At 58.0% G+C, this 19045-nt stretch overlaps 1 protein-coding gene across 1 annotated transcript; it reads left to right on the forward strand.

Annotated features, from left to right (window-relative positions):
• The first annotated feature begins 779 nt into the window (after nucleotides 1–779).
• PRDX3 (peroxiredoxin 3) lies at nucleotides 780–14696 on the forward strand. Its single transcript, XM_075288027.1, has 7 exons — nucleotides 780–859; nucleotides 7215–7314; nucleotides 11500–11641; nucleotides 11713–11848; nucleotides 11934–12037; nucleotides 12224–12389; nucleotides 14575–14696. The coding sequence occupies exons 1-7, from the start codon at nucleotides 824–826 to the stop codon at nucleotides 14623–14625; spliced, it is 735 nt and encodes a 244-aa protein (XP_075144128.1). The 5' UTR covers nucleotides 780–823; the 3' UTR covers nucleotides 14626–14696.
• The last annotated feature ends 4349 nt before the right edge of the window (nucleotides 14697–19045 follow it).

Raw genomic sequence — 19045 nt, forward strand, 5'->3', positions numbered from 1 at the left:
GAGTAGTATTATAGTAGTTATATTCTTGTATATGAGTAGTATTATAGTAGTTATATTCTTGTACATAGGAGTAGTATTATAGTAGTTATATTCTTGTATATGAGTAGTATTATAGTAGTGCACTGGATCTATAATATATATATATATTATTATTATTTATATAGCAACATTAATTCCATAGACAAGTATTATCAGGAGGGGAGCGGGTGTTCCTCCCTGCACACACAGCACAACGCCCTTCTGACTGTAAAGATATCTGGAGAGTGATGATGTCACTACTGTATATCACTGATATCTGGAGAGTGGTGATGTCACTACTGTATAATATCACTGATATCTGGAGAGTGATGTCACTACTGTATAATATCACTGGTATCTGGAGAGTGATGTCACTACTGTATAATATCACTGATATCTGGGGAGTGATGTCACTACTGTATAATATCACTGGTATCTGGGTAGCGATGATGTCACTACTGTATAATATCACTGATATCTGGGGAGTGATGTCACTACTGTATAATATCACTGGTATCTGGGTAGCGATGATGTCACTACTGTATAATATCACTGATACCTGGGAAGTGATGATATGCTGTTACATCCTCTGTATAATATACGATATATGGAGAGCTGTGATGTCACCACCTCTGGCTCCGCCTCTTCCCTCCCACTCGTCAGTAGCTAATAGAGATTAGCGATCTGGTGACTCCGCCCTCAGGGGGCGGGGCGGGGCTGAGGACCTCCCATGTCGGCCGTTGGCTCATTTTTCTCTCGCTTAGATTTTGACATTCGCTGTCAGTGAGCACGTGACCTGGAAAAGATGGCGGCGACCTGCGGAAGGTTATTGGCGGCGGGGGTGAGTGTCAGATCCTAAATACTGTCCGCTGTCCCCCTCCTCACTGTCCGCTGTCCCCCTCCTCACTGTCCGCTGTCCCCCTCCTCGCTGTCCCCCTCCTCGCTGTCCCCCTCCTCGCTGTCCCCCTCCTCGCTGTCCCCCTCCTCGCTGTCCCCCTCCTCGCTGTCCCCCTCCTCCTCGCTGTCCCCCTCCTCCTCGCTGTCCCCCCCTCCTCGCTGTCCCCCTCCTCGCTGTCCCCCTCCTCCTCGCTGTCCCCCTCCTCCTCGCTGTCCCCCTCCTCCTCGCTGTCCCCCTCCTCGCTGTCCCCCTCCTCGCTGTCCCCCTCCTCGCTGTCCCCCTCCTCGCTGTCCCCCTCCTCCTCGCTGTCCCCCTCCTCCTCGCTGTCCCCCTCCTCCTCGCTGTCCCCCTCCTCCTCGCTGTCCCCCTCCTCCTCGCTGTCCCCCTCCTCCTCGCTGTCCCCCTCCTCCTCGCTGTCCCCCTCCTCCTCGCTGTCCCCCTCCTCCTCGCTGTCCCCCTCCTCCTCGCTGTCCCCCTCCTCCTCGCTGTCCCCCTCCTCCTCGCTGTCCCCCTCCTCGCTGTCCCCCTCCTCGCTGTCCCCCTCCTCGCTGTCCCCCTCCTCGCTGTCCCCCTCCTCGCTGTCCCCCTCCTCGCTGTCCCCCTCCTCGCTGTCCCCCTCCTCGCTGTCCCCCTCCTCGCTGTCCCCCTCCTCGCTGTCCCCCTCCTCCTCGCTGTCCCCCTCCTCCTCGCTGTCCCCCTCCTCCTCGCTGTCCCCCTCCTCCTCGCTGTCCCCCTCCTCCTCGCTGTCCCCCTCCTCCTCGCTGTCCCCCTCCTCCTCGCTGTCCCCCTCCTCCTCGCTGTCCCCCTCCTCCTCGCTGTCCCCCTCCTCCTCGCTGTCCCCCTCCTCCTCGCTGTCCCCCTCCTCCTCGCTGTCCCCCTCCTCCTCGCTGTCCCCCCCTCCTCGCTGTCCCCCCCCTCCTCGCTGTCCCCCCCCTCCTCGCTGTCCCCCCCTCCTCGCTGTCCCCCTCCTCGCTGTCCCCCCTCCTCGCTGTCCCCCTCCTCCTCGCTGTCCCCCTCCTCCTCGCTGTCCCCCTCCTCCTCGCTGTCCCCCTCCTCCTCGCTGTCCCCCTCCTCCTCGCTGTCCCCCTCCTCCTCGCTGTCCCCCTCCTCCTCGCTGTCCCCCTCCTCCTCGCTGTCCCCCTCCTCCTCGCTGTCCCCCTCCTCCTCGCTGTCCCCCTCCTCGCTGTCCCCCTCCTCGCTGTCCCCCTCCTCGCTGTCCCCCTCCTCGCTGTCCCCCTCCTCGCTGTCCCCCCTCCTCGCTGTCCCCCTCCTCCTCGCTGTCCCCCTCCTCCTCGCTGTCCCCCTCCTCCTCGCTGTCCCCCTCCTCCTCGCTGTCCCCCTCCTCCTCGCTGTCCCCCTCCTCCTCGCTGTCCCCCTCCTCCTCGCTGTCCCCCTCCTCGCTGTCCCCCTCCTCGCTGTCCCCCTCCTCGCTGTCCCCCTCCTCGCTGTCCCCCTCCTCGCTGTCCCCCTCCTCGCTGTCCCCCTCCTCGCTGTCCCCCTCCTCCTCGCTGTCCCCCTCCTCCTCGCTGTCCCCCCCTCCTCGCTGTCCCCCTCCTCGCTGTCCCCCTCCTCGCTGTCCCCCTCCTCCTCGCTGTCCCCCTCCTCCTCGCTGTCCCCCCCTCCTCGCTGTCCCCCCTCCTCGCTGTCCCCCTCCTCGCTGTCCCCCTCCTCGCTGTCCCCCTCCTCGCTGTCCCCCTCCTCGCTGTCCCCCTCCTCGCTGTCCCCCTCCTCCTCGCTGTCCCCCTCCTCCTCGCTGTCCCCCTCCTCCTCGCTGTCCCCCTCCTCCTCGCTGTCCCCCTCCTCCTCGCTGTCCCCCTCCTCCTCGCTGTCCCCCTCCTCCTCGCTGTCCCCCTCCTCCTCGCTGTCCCCCTCCTCCTCGCTGTCCCCCTCCTCCTCGCTGTCCCCCTCCTCCTCGCTGTCCCCCTCCTCGCTGTCCCCCTCCTCGCTGTCCCCCTCCTCGCTGTCCCCCTCCTCGCTGTCCCCCTCCTCGCTGTCCCCCTCCTCGCTGTCCCCCTCCTCGCTGTCCCCCTCCTCGCTGTCCCCTCTCCTCGCTGTCCCCCCCTCCTCGCTGTCCCCCTCCTCCTCGCTGTCCCCCTCCTCCTCGCTGTCCCCCTCCTCCTCGCTGTCCCCCTCCTCCTCGCTGTCCCCCTCCTCCTCGCTGTCCCCCTCCTCCTCGCTGTCCCCCTCCTCCTCGCTGTCCCCCTCCTCCTCGCTGTCCCCCTCCTCCTCGCTGTCCCCCTCCTCCTCGCTGTCCCCCTCCTCCTCGCTGTCCCCCTCCTCCTCGCTGTCCCCCTCCTCCTCGCTGTCCCCCTCCTCCTCGCTGTCCCCCTCCTCCTCGCTGTCCCCCTCCTCCTCGCTGTCCCCCTCCTCCTCGCTGTCCCCCTCCTCCTCGCTGTCCCCCTCCTCCTCGCTGTCCCCCTCCTCCTCGCTGTCCCCCTCCTCCTCGCTGTCCCCCTCCTCCTCGCTGTCCCCCTCCTCCTCGCTGTCCCCCTCCTCCTCGCTGTCCCCCTCCTCCTCGCTGTCCCCCCCTCCTCGCTGTCCCCCCCTCCTCGCTGTCCCCCCTCCTCGCTGTCCCCCCCTCCTCGCTGTCCCCCTCCTCCTCGCTGTCCCCCTCCTCCTCGCTGTCCCCCTCCTCCTCGCTGTCCCCCTCCTCCTCGCTGTCCCCCTCCTCCTCGCTGTCCCCCTCCTCGCTGTCCCCCTCCTCGCTGTCCCCCTCCTCGCTGTCCCCCTCCTCGCTGTCCCCCTCCTCGCTGTCCCCCTCCTCGCTGTCCCCCTCCTCGCTGTCCCCCTCCTCGCTGTCCCCCTCCTCGCTGTCCCCCTCCTCGCTGTCCCCCTCCTCGCTGTCCCCCTCCTCCTCGCTGTCCCCCTCCTCCTCGCTGTCCCCTCCTCCTCGCTGTCCCCCTCTCTCGCTGTCCCCCTCCTCCTCGCTGTCCCCCTCCTCCTCGCTGTCCCCCTCCTCCTCGCTGTCCCCCTCCTCCTCGCTGTCCCCCTCCTCCTCGCTGTCCCCCTCCTCCTCGCTGTCCCCCTCCTCCTCGCTGTCCCCCTCCTCCTCGCTGTCCCCCTCCTCCTCGCTGTCCCCCTCCTCCTCGCTGTCCCCCTCCTCCTCGCTGTCCCCCTCCTCCTCGCTGTCCCCCTCCTCCTCGCTGTCCCCCTCCTCCTCGCTGTCCCCCTCCTCCTCGCTGTCCCCCTCCTCCTCGCTGTCCCCTCCTCCTCGCTGTCCCCCTCCTCCTCGCTGTCCCCCTCCTCCTCGCTGTCCCCCTCCTCCTCGCTGTCCCCCTCCTCCTCGCTGTCCCCCTCCTCCTCGCTGTCCCCTCTCCTCGCTGTCCCCCTCCTCCTCGCTGTCCCCCTCCTCCTCGCTGTCCCCCTCCTCCTCGCTGTCCCCCTCCTCCTCGCTGTCCCCCTCCTCCTCGCTGTCCCCCTCCTCCTCGCTGTCCCCCCTCCTCCTCGCTGTCCCCCTCCTCCTCGCTGTCCCCCTCCTCCTCGCTGTCCCCCTCCTCCTCGCTGTCCCCCTCCTCCTCGCTGTCCCCCTCCTCCTCGCTGTCCCCCTCCTCCTCGCTGTCCCCCTCCTCCTCGCTGTCCCCCTCCTCCTCGCTGTCCCCCTCCTCCTCGCTGTCCCCCTCCTCCTCGCTGTCCCCCTCCTCCTCGCTGTCCCCCTCCTCCTCGCTGTCCCCCTCCTCCTCGCTGTCCCCCTCCTCCTCGCTGTCCCCCTCCTCCTCGCTGTCCCCCTCCTCCTCGCTGTCCCCCTCCTCCTCGCTGTCCCCCTCCTCCTCGCTGTCCCCCTCCTCCTCGCTGTCCCCCTCCTCCTCGCTGTCCCCCTCCTCCTCGCTGTCCCCCTCCTCCTCGCTGTCCCCCCCCTCCTCGCTGTCCCCCCCCTCCTCGCTGTCCCCCCCTCCTCGCTGTCCCCCCCTCCTCGCTGTCCCCCTCCTCCTCGCTGTCCCCCTCCTCCTCGCTGTCCCCCTCCTCCTCGCTGTCCCCCTCCTCCTCGCTGTCCCCCTCCTCCTCGCTGTCCCCCTCCTCCTCGCTGTCCCCCTCCTCCTCGCTGTCCTCCTCGCTGTCCCCCTCCTCCTCGCTGTCCCCCCTCCTCGCTGTCCCCCTCCTCGCTGTCCCCCTCCTCGCTGTCCCCCCTCCTCGCTGTCCCCCCTCCTCGCTGTCCCCCTCCTCCTCGCTGTCCCCCTCCTCCTCGCTGTCCCCCTCCTCCTCGCTGTCCCCCTCCTCCTCGCTGTCCCCCTCCTCCTCGCTGTCCCCCTCCTCCTCGCTGTCCCCCTCCTCCTCGCTGTCCCCCTCCTCCTCGCTGTCCCCCTCCTCCTCGCTGTCCCCCTCCTCCTCGCTGTCCCCCTCCTCGCTGTCCCCCTCCTCGCTGTCCCCCTCCTCGCTGTCCCCCTCCTCGCTGTCCCCCTCCTCGCTGTCCCCCTCCTCGCTGTCCCCCTCCTCGCTGTCCCCCTCCTCGCTGTCCCCCTCCTCGCTGTCCCCCTCCTCGCTGTCCCCCTCCTCCTCGCTGTCCCCCTCCTCCTCGCTGTCCCCCTCCTCCTCGCTGTCCCCCTCCTCCTCGCTGTCCCCCTCCTCCTCGCTGTCCCCCTCCTCCTCGCTGTCCCCCTCCTCCTCGCTGTCCCCCTCCTCCTCGCTGTCCCCCTCCTCCTCGCTGTCCCCCTCCTCCTCGCTGTCCCCCTCCTCCTCGCTGTCCCCCTCCTCCTCGCTGTCCCCCTCCTCCTCGCTGTCCCCCTCCTCCTCGCTGTCCCCCTCCTCCTCGCTGTCCCCCTCCTCCTCGCTGTCCCCCTCCTCCTCGCTGTCCCCCTCCTCCTCGCTGTCCCCCTCCTCCTCGCTGTCCCCCTCCTCCTCGCTGTCCCCCTCCTCCTCGCTGTCCCCCTCCTCCTCGCTGTCCCCCTCCTCCTCGCTGTCCCCCTCCTCCTCGCTGTCCCCCTCCTCCTCGCTGTCCCCCTCCTCCTCGCTGTCCCCCTCCTCCTCGCTGTCCCCCTCCTCCTCGCTGTCCCCCTCCTCCTCGCTGTCCCCCTCCTCCTCGCTGTCCCCCTCCTCCTCGCTGTCCCCCTCCTCCTCGCTGTCCCCCTCCTCCTCGCTGTCCCCCTCCTCCTCGCTGTCCCCCTCCTCCTCGCTGTCCCCCTCCTCCTCGCTGTCCCCCTCCTCCTCGCTGTCCCCCTCCTCCTCGCTGTCCCCCTCCTCCTCGCTGTCCCCCTCCTCCTCGCTGTCCCCCTCCTCCTCGCTGTCCCCCTCCTCCTCGCTGTCCCCCTCCTCCTCGCTGTCCCCCTCCTCCTCGCTGTCCCCCCCCTCCTCGCTGTCCCCCCCTCCTCGCTGTCCCCCTCCTCGCTGTCCCCCTCCTCGCTGTCCCCCCTCCTCCTCGCTGTCCCCCTCCTCCTCGCTGTCCCCCTCCTCCTCGCTGTCCCCCTCCTCCTCGCTGTCCCCCTCCTCCTCGCTGTCCCCCTCCTCCTCGCTGTCCCCCTCCTCCTCGCTGTCCCCCTCCTCCTCGCTGTCCCCCTCCTCCTCGCTGTCCCCCTCCTCCTCGCTGTCCCCCTCCTCCTCGCTGTCCCCCTCCTCCTCGCTGTCCCCCTCCTCCTCGCTGTCCCCCTCCTCCTCGCTGTCCCCCTCCTCCTCGCTGTCCCCCTCCTCCTCGCTGTCCCCCTCCTCCTCGCTGTCCCCCTCCTCCTCGCTGTCCCCCTCCTCCTCGCTGTCCCCCTCCTCCTCGCTGTCCCCCCCCTCCTCGCTGTCCCCCCCCTCCTCGCTGTCCCCCCCCTCCTCGCTGTCCCCCCCCTCCTCGCTGTCCCCCCCCTCCTCGCTGTCCCCCCCCTCCTCGCTGTCCCCCCCCTCCTCGCTGTCCCCCCCCTCCTCGCTGTCCCCCCCCTCCTCGCTGTCCCCCCCCTCCTCGCTGTCCCCCCCCTCCTCGCTGTCCCCCCCCTCCTCGCTGTCCCCCCCCTCCTCGCTGTCCCCCCCCTCCTCGCTGTCCCCCCCCTCCTCGCTGTCCCCCCCCTCCTCGCTGTCCCCCCCCTCCTCGCTGTCCCCCCCCTCCTCGCTGTCCCCCCCCTCCTCGCTGTCCCCCCCCTCCTCGCTGTCCCCCCCCTCCTCGCTGTCCCCCCCCTCCTCGCTGTCCCCCCCCTCCTCGCTGTCCCCCCCCTCCTCGCTGTCCCCCCCCTCCTCGCTGTCCCCCCCCTCCTCGCTGTCCCCCCCCTCCTCGCTGTCCCCCCCCTCCTCGCTGTCCCCCCCCTCCTCGCTGTCCCCCCCCTCCTCGCTGTCCCCCCCCTCCTCGCTGTCCCCCTCCTCCTGATCCTTGTACCCCTTTGGACTTTCTCAGGTGCTCCGAGCTGCCTCCTCCAGCTCCTTACATTGCTCCATTCTCCATAGCAGTGCGGCCCGTGTCACATGTTCTGCTGTGAAACGTGGGATCAGCACAGGTAAGTCTTTTGAACCACAAGGTCCTGTGTGCGCTTGTCTCAATGTGATGGTTAGTAGCCTCCTCCACTGCGGGCGCTGTACTCATTATACCAGGCAGTGGTCTACCAGGGGCGCTGTACTCCTTATACCAGGGGCGCTGTACTCCTTATACCAGGCAGTGGTCTACCAGGGGCGCTGTACTCCTTATACCAGGCAGTGGTCTACCAGGGGCGCTGTACTCCTTATACCAGGCAGTGGTCTACCAGGGGCGCTGTACTCCTTATACCAGGGGCGCTGTACTCCTTATACCAGGCAGTGGTCTACCGGGGGCGCTGTACTCCTTATACCAGGCAGTGGTCTACCAGTGGCGCTGTACTCCTTATACCAGGCAGTGGTCTACCAGGGGCGCTGTACTCCTTATACCAGGGGCGCTGTACTCCTTATACCAGGGGCGCTGTACTCCTTATACCAGGGGCGCTGTACTCCTTATACCAGGGGCGCTGTACTCCTTATACCAGGGGCGCTGTACTCCTTATACCAGGGGCGCTGTACTCCTTATACCAGGGGCGCTGTATTCCTTATACCAGGCAGTGGTCTACCAGGGGCGCTGTATTCCTTATACCAGGCAGTGGTCTACCAGGGGCGCTGTACTCCTTATACCAGGGGCGCTGTACTCCTTATACCAGGGGCGCTGTACTCCTTATACCAGGGGCGCTGTACTCCTTATACCAGGGGCGCTGTATTCCTTATACCAGGCAGTGGTCTACCAGGGGCGCTGTACTCCTTATACCAGGGGCGCTGTATTCCTTATACCAGGCAGTGGTCTACCAGGGGCGCTGTACTCCTTATACCAGGCAGTGGTCTACCAGGGGCGCTGTACTCGTTATACCCGGCAGTGGTCTACCAGGGGCGCTGTACTCCTTATACCAGGGGCGCTGTACTCCTTATACCAGGGGCGCTGTACTCCTTATACCAGGGGCGCTGTACTCCTTATACCAGGGGCGCTGTACTCCTTATACCAGGGGCGCTGTACTCCTTATACCAGGGGCGCTGTACTCCTTATACCAGGGGCGCTGTACTCCTTATACCAGGGGCGCTGTACTCCTTATACCAGGGGCGCTGTACTCCTTATACCAGGGGCGCTGTACTCCTTATACCAGGGGCGCTGTACTCCTTATACCAGGGGCGCTGTACTCCTTATACCAGGGGCGCTGTACTCCTTATACCAGGGGCGCTGTACTCCTTATACCAGGGGCGCTGTACTCCTTATACCAGGGGCGCTGTACTCCTTATACCAGGGGCGCTGTACTCCTTATACCAGGGGCGCTGTACTCCTTATACCAGGGGCGCTGTACTCCTTATACCAGGGGCGCTGTACTCCTTATACCAGGGGCGCTGTACTCCTTATACCAGGGGCGCTGTACTCCTTATACCAGGGGCGCTGTACTCCTTATACCAGGGGCGCTGTACTCCTTATACCAGGGGCGCTGTACTCCTTATACCAGGGGCGCTGTACTCCTTATACCAGGGGCGCTGTACTCCTTATACCAGGGGCGCTGTACTCCTTATACCAGGGGCGCTGTACTCCTTATACCAGGGGCGCTGTACTCCTTATACCAGGGGCGCTGTACTCCTTATACCAGGGGCGCTGTACTCCTTATACCAGGGGCGCTGTACTCCTTATACCAGGGGCGCTGTACTCCTTATACCAGGGGCGCTGTACTCCTTATACCAGGGGCGCTGTACTCCTTATACCAGGGGCGCTGTACTCCTTATACCAGGGGCGCTGTACTCCTTATACCAGGGGCGCTGTACTCCTTATACCAGGGGCGCTGTACTCCTTATACCAGGGGCGCTGTACTCCTTATACCAGGGGCGCTGTACTCCTTATACCAGGGGCGCTGTACTCCTTATACCAGGGGCGCTGTACTCCTTATACCAGGGGCGCTGTACTCCTTATACCAGTCAGTGGTCTACCAGGGGCGCTGTACTCCTTATACCAGTCAGTGGTCTACCAGGGGCGCTGTACTCCTTATACCAGGGGCGCTGTACTCCTTATACCAGGGGCGCTGTACTCCTTATACCAGGGGCGCTGTACTCCTTATACCAGGGGCGCTGTACTCCTTATACCAGGGGCGCTGTACTCCTTATACCAGGGGCGCTGTACTCCTTATACCAGGGGCGCTGTACTCCTTATACCAGGGGCGCTGTACTCCTTATACCAGGGGCGCTGTACTCCTTATACCAGGGGCGCTGTACTCCTTATACCAGGGGCGCTGTACTCCTTATACCAGGGGCGCTGTACTCCTTATACCAGGGGCGCTGTACTCCTTATACCAGGGGCGCTGTACTCCTTATACCAGGGGCGCTGTACTCCTTATACCAGGGGCGCTGTACTCCTTATACCAGGGGCGCTGTACTCCTTATACCAGGGGCGCTGTACTCCTTATACCAGGGGCGCTGTACTCCTTATACCAGGGGCGCTGTACTCCTTATACCAGGGGCGCTGTACTCCTTATACCAGGGGCGCTGTACTCCTTATACCAGGGGCGCTGTACTCCTTATACCAGGGGCGCTGTACTCCTTATACCAGGGGCGCTGTACTCCTTATACCAGGGGCGCTGTACTCCTTATACCAGGGGCGCTGTACTCCTTATACCAGGGGCGCTGTACTCCTTATACCAGGGGCGCTGTACTCCTTATACCAGGGGCGCTGTACTCCTTATACCAGGGGCGCTGTACTCCTTATACCAGGGGCGCTGTACTCCTTATACCAGGGGCGCTGTACTCCTTATACCAGGGGCGCTGTACTCCTTATACCAGGGGCGCTGTACTCCTTATACCAGGGGCGCTGTACTCCTTATACCAGGGGCGCTGTACTCCTTATACCAGGGGCGCTGTACTCCTTATACCAGGGGCGCTGTACTCCTTATACCAGGGGCGCTGTACTCCTTATACCAGGGGCGCTGTACTCCTTATACCAGGGGCGCTGTACTCCTTATACCAGGGGCGCTGTACTCCTTATACCAGGGGCGCTGTACTCCTTATACCAGGGGCGCTGTACTCCTTATACCAGTCAGTGGTCTACCAGGGGCGCTGTACTCCTTATACCAGGGGCGCTGTATTCCTTTTACCAGGCAGTGGTCTACCAGGGGCGCTGTACTCCTTATACCAGGCAGTGGTCTACCAGGGGCGCTGTACTCCTTATACCAGGCAGTGGTCTACCAGGGGCGCTGTACTCCTTATACCAGGGGCGCTGTACTCCTTATACCAGGCAGTGGTCTACCGGGGGCGCTGTACTCCTTATACCAGGCAGTGGTCTACCGGGGGCGCTGTACTCCTTATACCAGGCAGTGGTCTACCGGGGGCGCTGTACTCCTTATACCAGGCAGTGGTCTACCGGGGGCGCTGTACTCCTTATACCAGGCAGTGGTCTACCGGGGGCGCTGTACTCCTTATACCAGGCAGTGGTCTACCGGGGGCGCTGTACTCATTATACCAGGCAGTGGTCTACCGGGGGCGCTGTACTCCTTATACCAGGCAGTGATCTACCGGGGGCGCTGTACTCATTATACCAGGCAGTGGTCTACCGGGGGCGCTGTACTCCTTATACCAGGCAGTGGTCTACCGGGGGCGCTGTACTCATTATACCAGGCAGTGGTCTATCGGGGGCGCTGTACTCCTTATACCAGGCAGTGGTCTACCGGGGGCGCTGTACTCCTTATACCAGGCAGTGGTCTACCGGGGGCGCTGCACTACTTATACCAGGCAGTGGTCTACCGGGGGCGCTGCACTACTTATACCAGGCAGTGGTCTACCGGGGGCGCTGTACTCATTATACCAGGCAGTGGTCTACCGGGGGCGCTGTACTCCTTATACCAGGCAGTGGTCTACCAGGGGCGCTGCACTACTTATACCAGGCAGTGGTCTACCAGGGGCGCTGTACTCCTTATACCAGGGGCGCTGTACTCATTATACCAGGCAGTGGTCTACCAGGGGCGCTGTACTCCTTATACCAGGCAGTGGTCTACCAGGGGCGCTGCACTACTTATACCAGGCAGTGGTCTACCAGGGGCGCTGTACTCCTTATACCAGGGGCGCTGTACTCATTACATCAGGTCCTTATTTTGATCCCCTGACCTGCAGATTACATGGCTGCCTTCTCTCCATCTGTATCTCATGGTGCAGGTTTTCTTCCTTTGCAGGTCTGGCTCGGTTCCTTCCAGCCGTTACCCAGCATGCCCCTGACTTTAAGGGGACGGCTGTAGTCAATGGGGAGTTCAAGGAGCTGAGTTTGAACAACTTCAAGGGCAAATACCTGGTGCTCTTCTTCTACCCTTTAGACTTGTGAGTAGTTTGTTCGGATTGGCGCTGTTGGGGGCGCTACGGCTTTGTGTCACCACTTCTGTCTCTTTCAGCACCTTCGTCTGTCCCACTGAGATTGTGGCTTTTAGCGATAAGGCCAATGAATTTCATGATGTGAACTGCGAGGTTGTGGCTGTCTCCGTGGACTCGCATTTCTGTCACTTGGCCTGGACCAACACCCCCCGCAAGGTAAGAGGCAAATGCAGCAAACTCTCTAGCTACCCTGCCAATTGTGTGTCACGGTGTGCCGGAGCCTTGCTCTTCTGTCTTGCAGGCTGGAGGTCTAGGGCACATGAACATCCCGCTGCTGTCTGACTTGACCAAACAGATTTCTCGGGATTATGGCGTCCTCCTTGAAAGCCCAGGGATTGCACTGAGGTAACTACCTGTCCATTGCAAATAATCCACCTGACCCTCCCCCACTGTCAGTGCCCTGCCGGTACACTAGGTAAATGTATCCCCACTAATTATGGGGTGCACTGCAGATACAATGGGGGTCCTGTCCTAATGTCACATGTGACTCCCCCTCCACAGTTCGTATTTAACGCTTTGTCTCTTTTCCAGGGGACTCTTTATCATTGATCCCAATGGGATTGTGCGGCACATGAGTGTGAACGATCTTCCTGTGGGGAGGAGTGTGGAGGAGACCCTACGACTGGTCAAGGCCTTCCAGTATGTGGAAACCCATGGGGAGGTTTGTCCTGCCAACTGGATCCCTCACTCCCCCACGGTAAATCCACCTGAGTGTTCCTAACATAGTGTTTTTGCTTCAACTACCTATCAAAATAAGAGGAACCCAGCAAGTACAGAAAATGTCTGTCACCTCCCCAATACCTGGGCTGTGTTACTGGACTGAGCGGCCCGCCATCACATAGACTAGGGGTTAATGGTGGATGAAGTGTCAGCACCTCACTCTCTGGAAACTTCAGGTAGTACTCTACAGTCCTGTGTATAAGTTAGTGCCCCCCTATTAATCGCTGTAAATATTCTGGTGTTTGCCATGTCAGTCTGATCTCTCTAATAACTGATGGACACAGTAATATTTCAGGATTGGAATGAGGTTTATTGTACAGAAAATGTGCAATATGCATTACACCAAAATGTGACTGGTGCAAAAGTCTGGGCACCTCACCAGAAAAGTGACATTAATATTTAGTAGATCCTCCTTTTGCCTCTAGTCGCTTCCTGTAGCTGTTAATCAGTTCCTGGATCCTGGATGAAGGGATTTTGGACCATTCCTCTTTACAATTTGCGTTCAGTTCAGTTTGATGGTGGCCGAGCATGGACAGCCCGCTCTCAAATGATCTGAAAACATAGATTGTTCCACATAGTTGTTCAGGGGAAGGAGACAAAAAGTTGTCTCAGAGATTTAACCTGTCAGTTTCCACTGTGAGGAACATAGTAAGGAGATGGAAGACCACAGGGACAGTTCTTGTTAAGCCCAGAAGTGGCAGGCCAAGAAAAATATCAGAAAGGCAGAGAAGAAGAATGGTGAGAACAGTCAAGGACAATCCACAGACCACCTCCAAAGAGCTGCAGCATCATCTTGCTGCAGATGGTGTCACTGTGCATCGGTCAACTATACAGCGCACTTTGCACAAGGAGAAGCTGTATGGGAGAGTGATGAGAAAGAAGCCGTTTCTGCACGTACGCCACAAATAGAGTTGCCTGAGGTATGCCTGGACAAGCCAGCTTCATTTTGGAAGAAGGTCCTGTGGACTGATGAAACAAAGAATGAGTTGTTTGGTCATACAAAAAGGCGTTATGCATGGCGTCCAAAAAAAACAGCATTCCAAGAAAAACACATGCTACCCACTGTAAAATTTGGTGGAGGTTCCATCATGCTTTGGGGCTGTGTGGCCAATGCCGGCATCGGGAATCTTGTTAAAGTTGAGGGTCGCATGGATTCCACTCAGTATCAGCAGATTCTTGAGAATAATGTTCAAGAATCAGTGACGAAGTTGAAGTTACGCCGGGGATGGATATTTCAGCAAGACAATGATCCAAAACACCGCTCCAAATCCTCAGGCATTCATGCAGAGGAACAATTACAATGTTCTGGAATGGCCATCCCAGTCCCCAGACCTGAATATCATTGAACATCTGTGGGATGATTGGAAGCGGGCTGTCCATGCTCGGCGACCATCTAACTGAACTGAACGCGAATTGTAAAGAGGAATGGTCCAAAATACCTTCATCCAGGAACTGATTAAAAGCTACAGGAAGCGACTAGAGGCAAAAGGAGGATCTACTAAATATTAATGTCACTTTTCTGTTGAGGTGCCCATACTTTTGCACCAGTCAAACTTTCGTTTAATGCATATTGCACATTTTCTGTTAGTACAATAAACCTCATTTCTATCCTGAAATATTACTGTGTCCATCAGTTATTAGATATATCAGACTGACATGGCAAACACCAAAATATATAGAACTAACAAGGATTAAGATTAATAGGGGTGCCCAAACTTTTTCATAGGACTGTATAGAAGAGTATGGAGAAGGAGCAATCACTGTATTCCCATGAACATGGCATTACTGAGATGAGCTGCTGATGTTCCATAGAAGTGTATGGAGGAGGAGCGATCACTGTATTCCCCCCATGTACATGGTATTACTCAGACGTGCTGCCAATATCCATAGAAGTGTATGGAGGCCTGTGTAAATAGGTGATTCAGATATATCGCCAATTGTCAGGCTGACATGTGTGGACTGCGTTTCTTAGGTTTGTGAATTGGACCATTGGGACATTTTTCTTTATTGTTTTTGCATCCCCTGTAATTCTCATTTGCTGTTTTGGAGACGTCAGGGACACGTGCAGTGTGGACGAGTTGCATGTTGGTTGCGATCAATGTGCTCACAGGTTCCCATTATGATGCAGATCTGCTGAGTTTCTGACGTTCTTTCTCTTCCAGATTAAGCCAAATCCTGAAGGTTCTAGAGAATACTTTGAGAAAGTGAACTGAAGACGGCGTGAGGGCGGAGCCAAGATGCGCGGACATTATGCGGGACAATTAAAGTTACTCTCTGTAATGTGGCCTGTCTGCTGTGGGGTTTGTTCTCAAAATTGTTACAAATCTGTCTCATCCACAGATGTATCCACTCACTGTATATCAACTCACCTTACTCATCACACACTGCGTGCTATATGCAATCCTATAAGGGACCTCCGCTCCCCTTACTCATCACACACTGCGTGCTATATGCAATCCTATAAGGGACCTCCGCTCACCTTACTCATCACACACTGAGTGCTATATGCAATCCTATAAGGGACCTCCGCTCTCCTTACTCCTCACACTGCGTGCTATATGCAATCCTATAAGGGACCTCCGCTCCCCTTACTCATCACACACTGAGTGCTATATGCAATCCTATAAGGGACCTCCGCTCTCCTTACTCATCACACACTGAGTGCTATATGCAATCCTATAAGGGACCTCCGCTCTCCTTACTCCTCACACTGCGTGCTATATGCAATCCTATAAGGGACCTCCGCTCTCCTTACTCATCACACACTGCGTGCTATATGCAATCCTATAAGGGACCTCCGCTCACCTTACTCATCACACACTGCGTGCTATATGCAATCCTATAAGGGACCTCCGCTCTCCTTACTCATCACACACTGCGTGCTATATGCAATCCTATAAGGGACCTCCGCTCCCCTTACTCATCACACTGCGTGCTATATGCAATCCTATAAGGGACCTCCGCTCTCCTTACTCATCACACACTGCGTGCTATATGCAATCCTATAAGGGACCTCCGCTCACCTTACTCATCACACACTGAGTGCTATATGCAATCCTATAAGGGACCTCCGCTCACCTTACTCATCACACACTGCGTGCTATATGCAATCCTATAAGGGACCTCCGCTCCCCTTACTCATCACACACTGAGTGCTATATGCAATCCTATAAGGGACCTCCGCTCACCTTACTCATCACACACTGCGTGCTATATGCAATCCTATAAGGGACCTCCGCTCCCCTTACTCATCACACACTGAGTGCTATATGCAATCCTATAAGGGACCTCCGCTCCCCTTACTCATCACACACTGAGTGCTATATGCAATCCTATAAGGGACCTCCGCTCTCCTTACTCCTCACACTGCGTGCTATATGCAATCCTATAAGGGACCTCCGCTCCCCTTACTCATCACACACTGAGTGCTATATGCAATTCTATAAGGGACCTCCGCTCACCTTACTCATCACACACTGCGTGCTATATGCAATCCTATAAGGGACCTCCGCTCTCCTTACTCCTCACACTGCGTGCTATATGCAATCCTATAAGGGACCTCCGCTCCCCTTACTCATCACACACTGAGTGCTATATGCAATCCTATAAGGGACCTCCGCTCTCCTTACTCATCACACACTGAGTGCTATATGCAATCCTATAAGGGACCTCCGCTCTCCTTACTCATCACACACTGAGTGCTATATGCAATCCTATAAGGGACCTCCGCTCTCCTTACTCCTCACACTGCGTGCTATATGCAATCCTATAAGGGACCTCCGCTCCCCTTACTCATCACACAGAGTGCTATATGCAATCCTATAAGGAACCTCCGCTCTCCTTACTCATCACACACTGCGTGCTATATGCAATCCTATAAGGGACCTCCGCTCCCCTTACTCATCACACACTGAGTGCTATATGCAATCCTATAAGGGACCTCCGCTCTCCTTACTCCTCACACTGCGTGCTATATGCAATCCTATAAGGGACCTCCGCTCCCCTTACTCATCACACACTGAGTGCTATATGCAATCCTATAAGGGACCTCCGCTCTCCTTACTCCTCACACTGCGTGCTATATGCAATCCTATAAGGGACCTCCGCTCACCTTACTCATCACACACTGCGTGCTATATGCAATCCTATAAGGGACCTCCGCTCCCCTTACTCATCACACACTGCGTGCTATATGCAATCCTATAAGGGACCTCCGCTCACCTTACTCATCACACACTGCGTGCTATATGCAATCCTATAAGGGACCTCCGCTCCCCTTACTCATCACACACTGCGTGCTATATGCAATCCTATAAGGGACCTCCGCTCACCTTACTCATCACACACTGCGTGCTATATGCAATCCTATAAGGGACCTCCGCTCTCCTTACTCCTCACACTGCGTGCTATATGCAATCCTATAAGGGACCTCCGCTCTCCTTACTCATCACACACTGCGTGCTATATGCAATCCTATAAGGGACCTCCGCTCCCCTTACTCATCACACACTGAGTGCTATATGCAATCCTATAAGGGACCTCCGCTCTCCTTACTCCTCACACTGCGTGCTATATGCAATCCTATAAGGGACCTCCGCTCCCCTTACTCATCACACACTGAGTGCTATATGCAATCCTATAAGGGACCTCCGCTCTCCTTACTCCTCACACTGCGTGCTATATGCAATCCTATAAGGGACCTCCGCTCACCTTACTCATCACACACTGAGTGCTATATGCAATCCTATAAGGGACCTCCGCTCCCCTTACTCATCACACACTGCGTGCTATATGCAATCCTATAAGGGACCTCCGCTCCCCTTACTCATCACACACTGCGTGCTATATGCAATCCTATAAGGGACCTCCGCTCCCCTTACTCATCACACACTGCGTGCTATATGCAATCCTATAAGGGACCTCCGCTCTCCTTACTCATCACACACTGCGTGCTATATGCAATCCTATAAGGGACCTCCGCTCTCCTTACTCATCACACACTGCGTGCTATATGCAATCCTATAAGGGACCTCCGCTCACCTTACTCATCACACACTGCGTGCTATATGCAATCCTATAAGGGACCTCCGCTCACCTTACTCATCACACACTGCGTGCTATATGCAATCCTATAAGGGACCTCTGCTCTCCTTACTCATCACACACTGCGTGCTATATGCAATCCTATAAGGGACCTCCGCTCCCCTTACTCCTCACACTGCGTGCTATATGCAATCCTATAAGGGACCTCCGCTCTCCTTACTCATCACACACTGCGTGCTATATGCAATCCTATAAGGGACCTCCGCTCCCCTTACTCCTCACACTGCGTGCTATATGCAATCCTATAAGGGACCTCCGCTCTCCTTACTCATCACACACTGCGTGCTATATGCAATCCTATAAGGGACCTCCGCTCACCTTACTCATCACACACTGCGTGCTATATGCAATCCTATAAGGGACCTCCGCTCACCTTACTCATCACACACTGAGTGCTATATGCAATCCTATAAGGGACCTCCGCTCTCCTTACTCCTCACACTGCGTGCTATATGCAATCCTATAAGGGACCTCCGCTCTCCTTACTCCTCACACTGCGTGCTATATGCAATCCTATAAGGGACCTCCGCTCACCTTACTCATCACACACTGAGTGCTATATGCAATCCTATAAGGGACCTCCGCTCCCCTTACTCATCACACACTGCGTGCTATATGCAATCCTATAAGGGACCTCCGCTCCCCTTACTCATCACACACTGCGTGCTATATGCAATCCTATAAGGGACCTCCGCTCCCCTTACTCATCACACACTGCGTGCTATATGCAATCCTATAAGGGACCTCCGCTCCCCTTACTCATCACACACTGCGTGCTATATGCAATCCTATAAGGGACCTCCGCTCCCCTTACTCATCACACACTGCGTGCTATATGCAATCCTATAAGGGACCTCCGCTCACCTTACTCATCACACACTGCGTGCTATATGCAATCCTATAAGGGACCTCCGCTCACCTTACTCATCACACACTGCGTGCTATATGCAATCCTATAAGGGACCTCCGCTCTCCTTACTCATCACACACTGCGTGCTATATGCAATCCTATAAGGGACCTCCGCTCTCCTTACTCATCACACACTGCGTGCTATATGCAATCCTATAAGGGACCTCCGCTCACCTTACTCATCACACACTGCGTGCTATATGCAATCCTATAAGGGACCTCCGCTCACCTTACTCATCACACACTGCGTGCTATATGCAATCCTATAAGGGACCTCCGCTCACCTTACTCATCACACACTGCGTGCTATATGCAATCCTATAAGGGACCTCCGCTCACCTTACTCATCACACACTGCGTGCTATATGCAATCCTATAAGGGACCTCCGCTCTCCTTACTCATCACACACTGCGTGCTATATGCAATCCTATAAGGGACCTCCGCTCACCTTACTCATCACACACGGCGTGCTATATGCAATCCTATAAGGGACCTCCGCTCACCTTACTCATCACACACGGCGTGCTATATGCAATCCTATAAGGGACCTCCGCTCACCTTACTCATCACACACTGCGTGCTATATGCAATCCTATAAGGGACCTCCGCTCACCTTACT

This window comes from Leptodactylus fuscus, chromosome 10 (assembly GCF_031893055.1).
Source record: "Leptodactylus fuscus isolate aLepFus1 chromosome 10, aLepFus1.hap2, whole genome shotgun sequence".
Taxonomy (NCBI): domain Eukaryota; kingdom Metazoa; phylum Chordata; class Amphibia; order Anura; family Leptodactylidae; genus Leptodactylus; species Leptodactylus fuscus.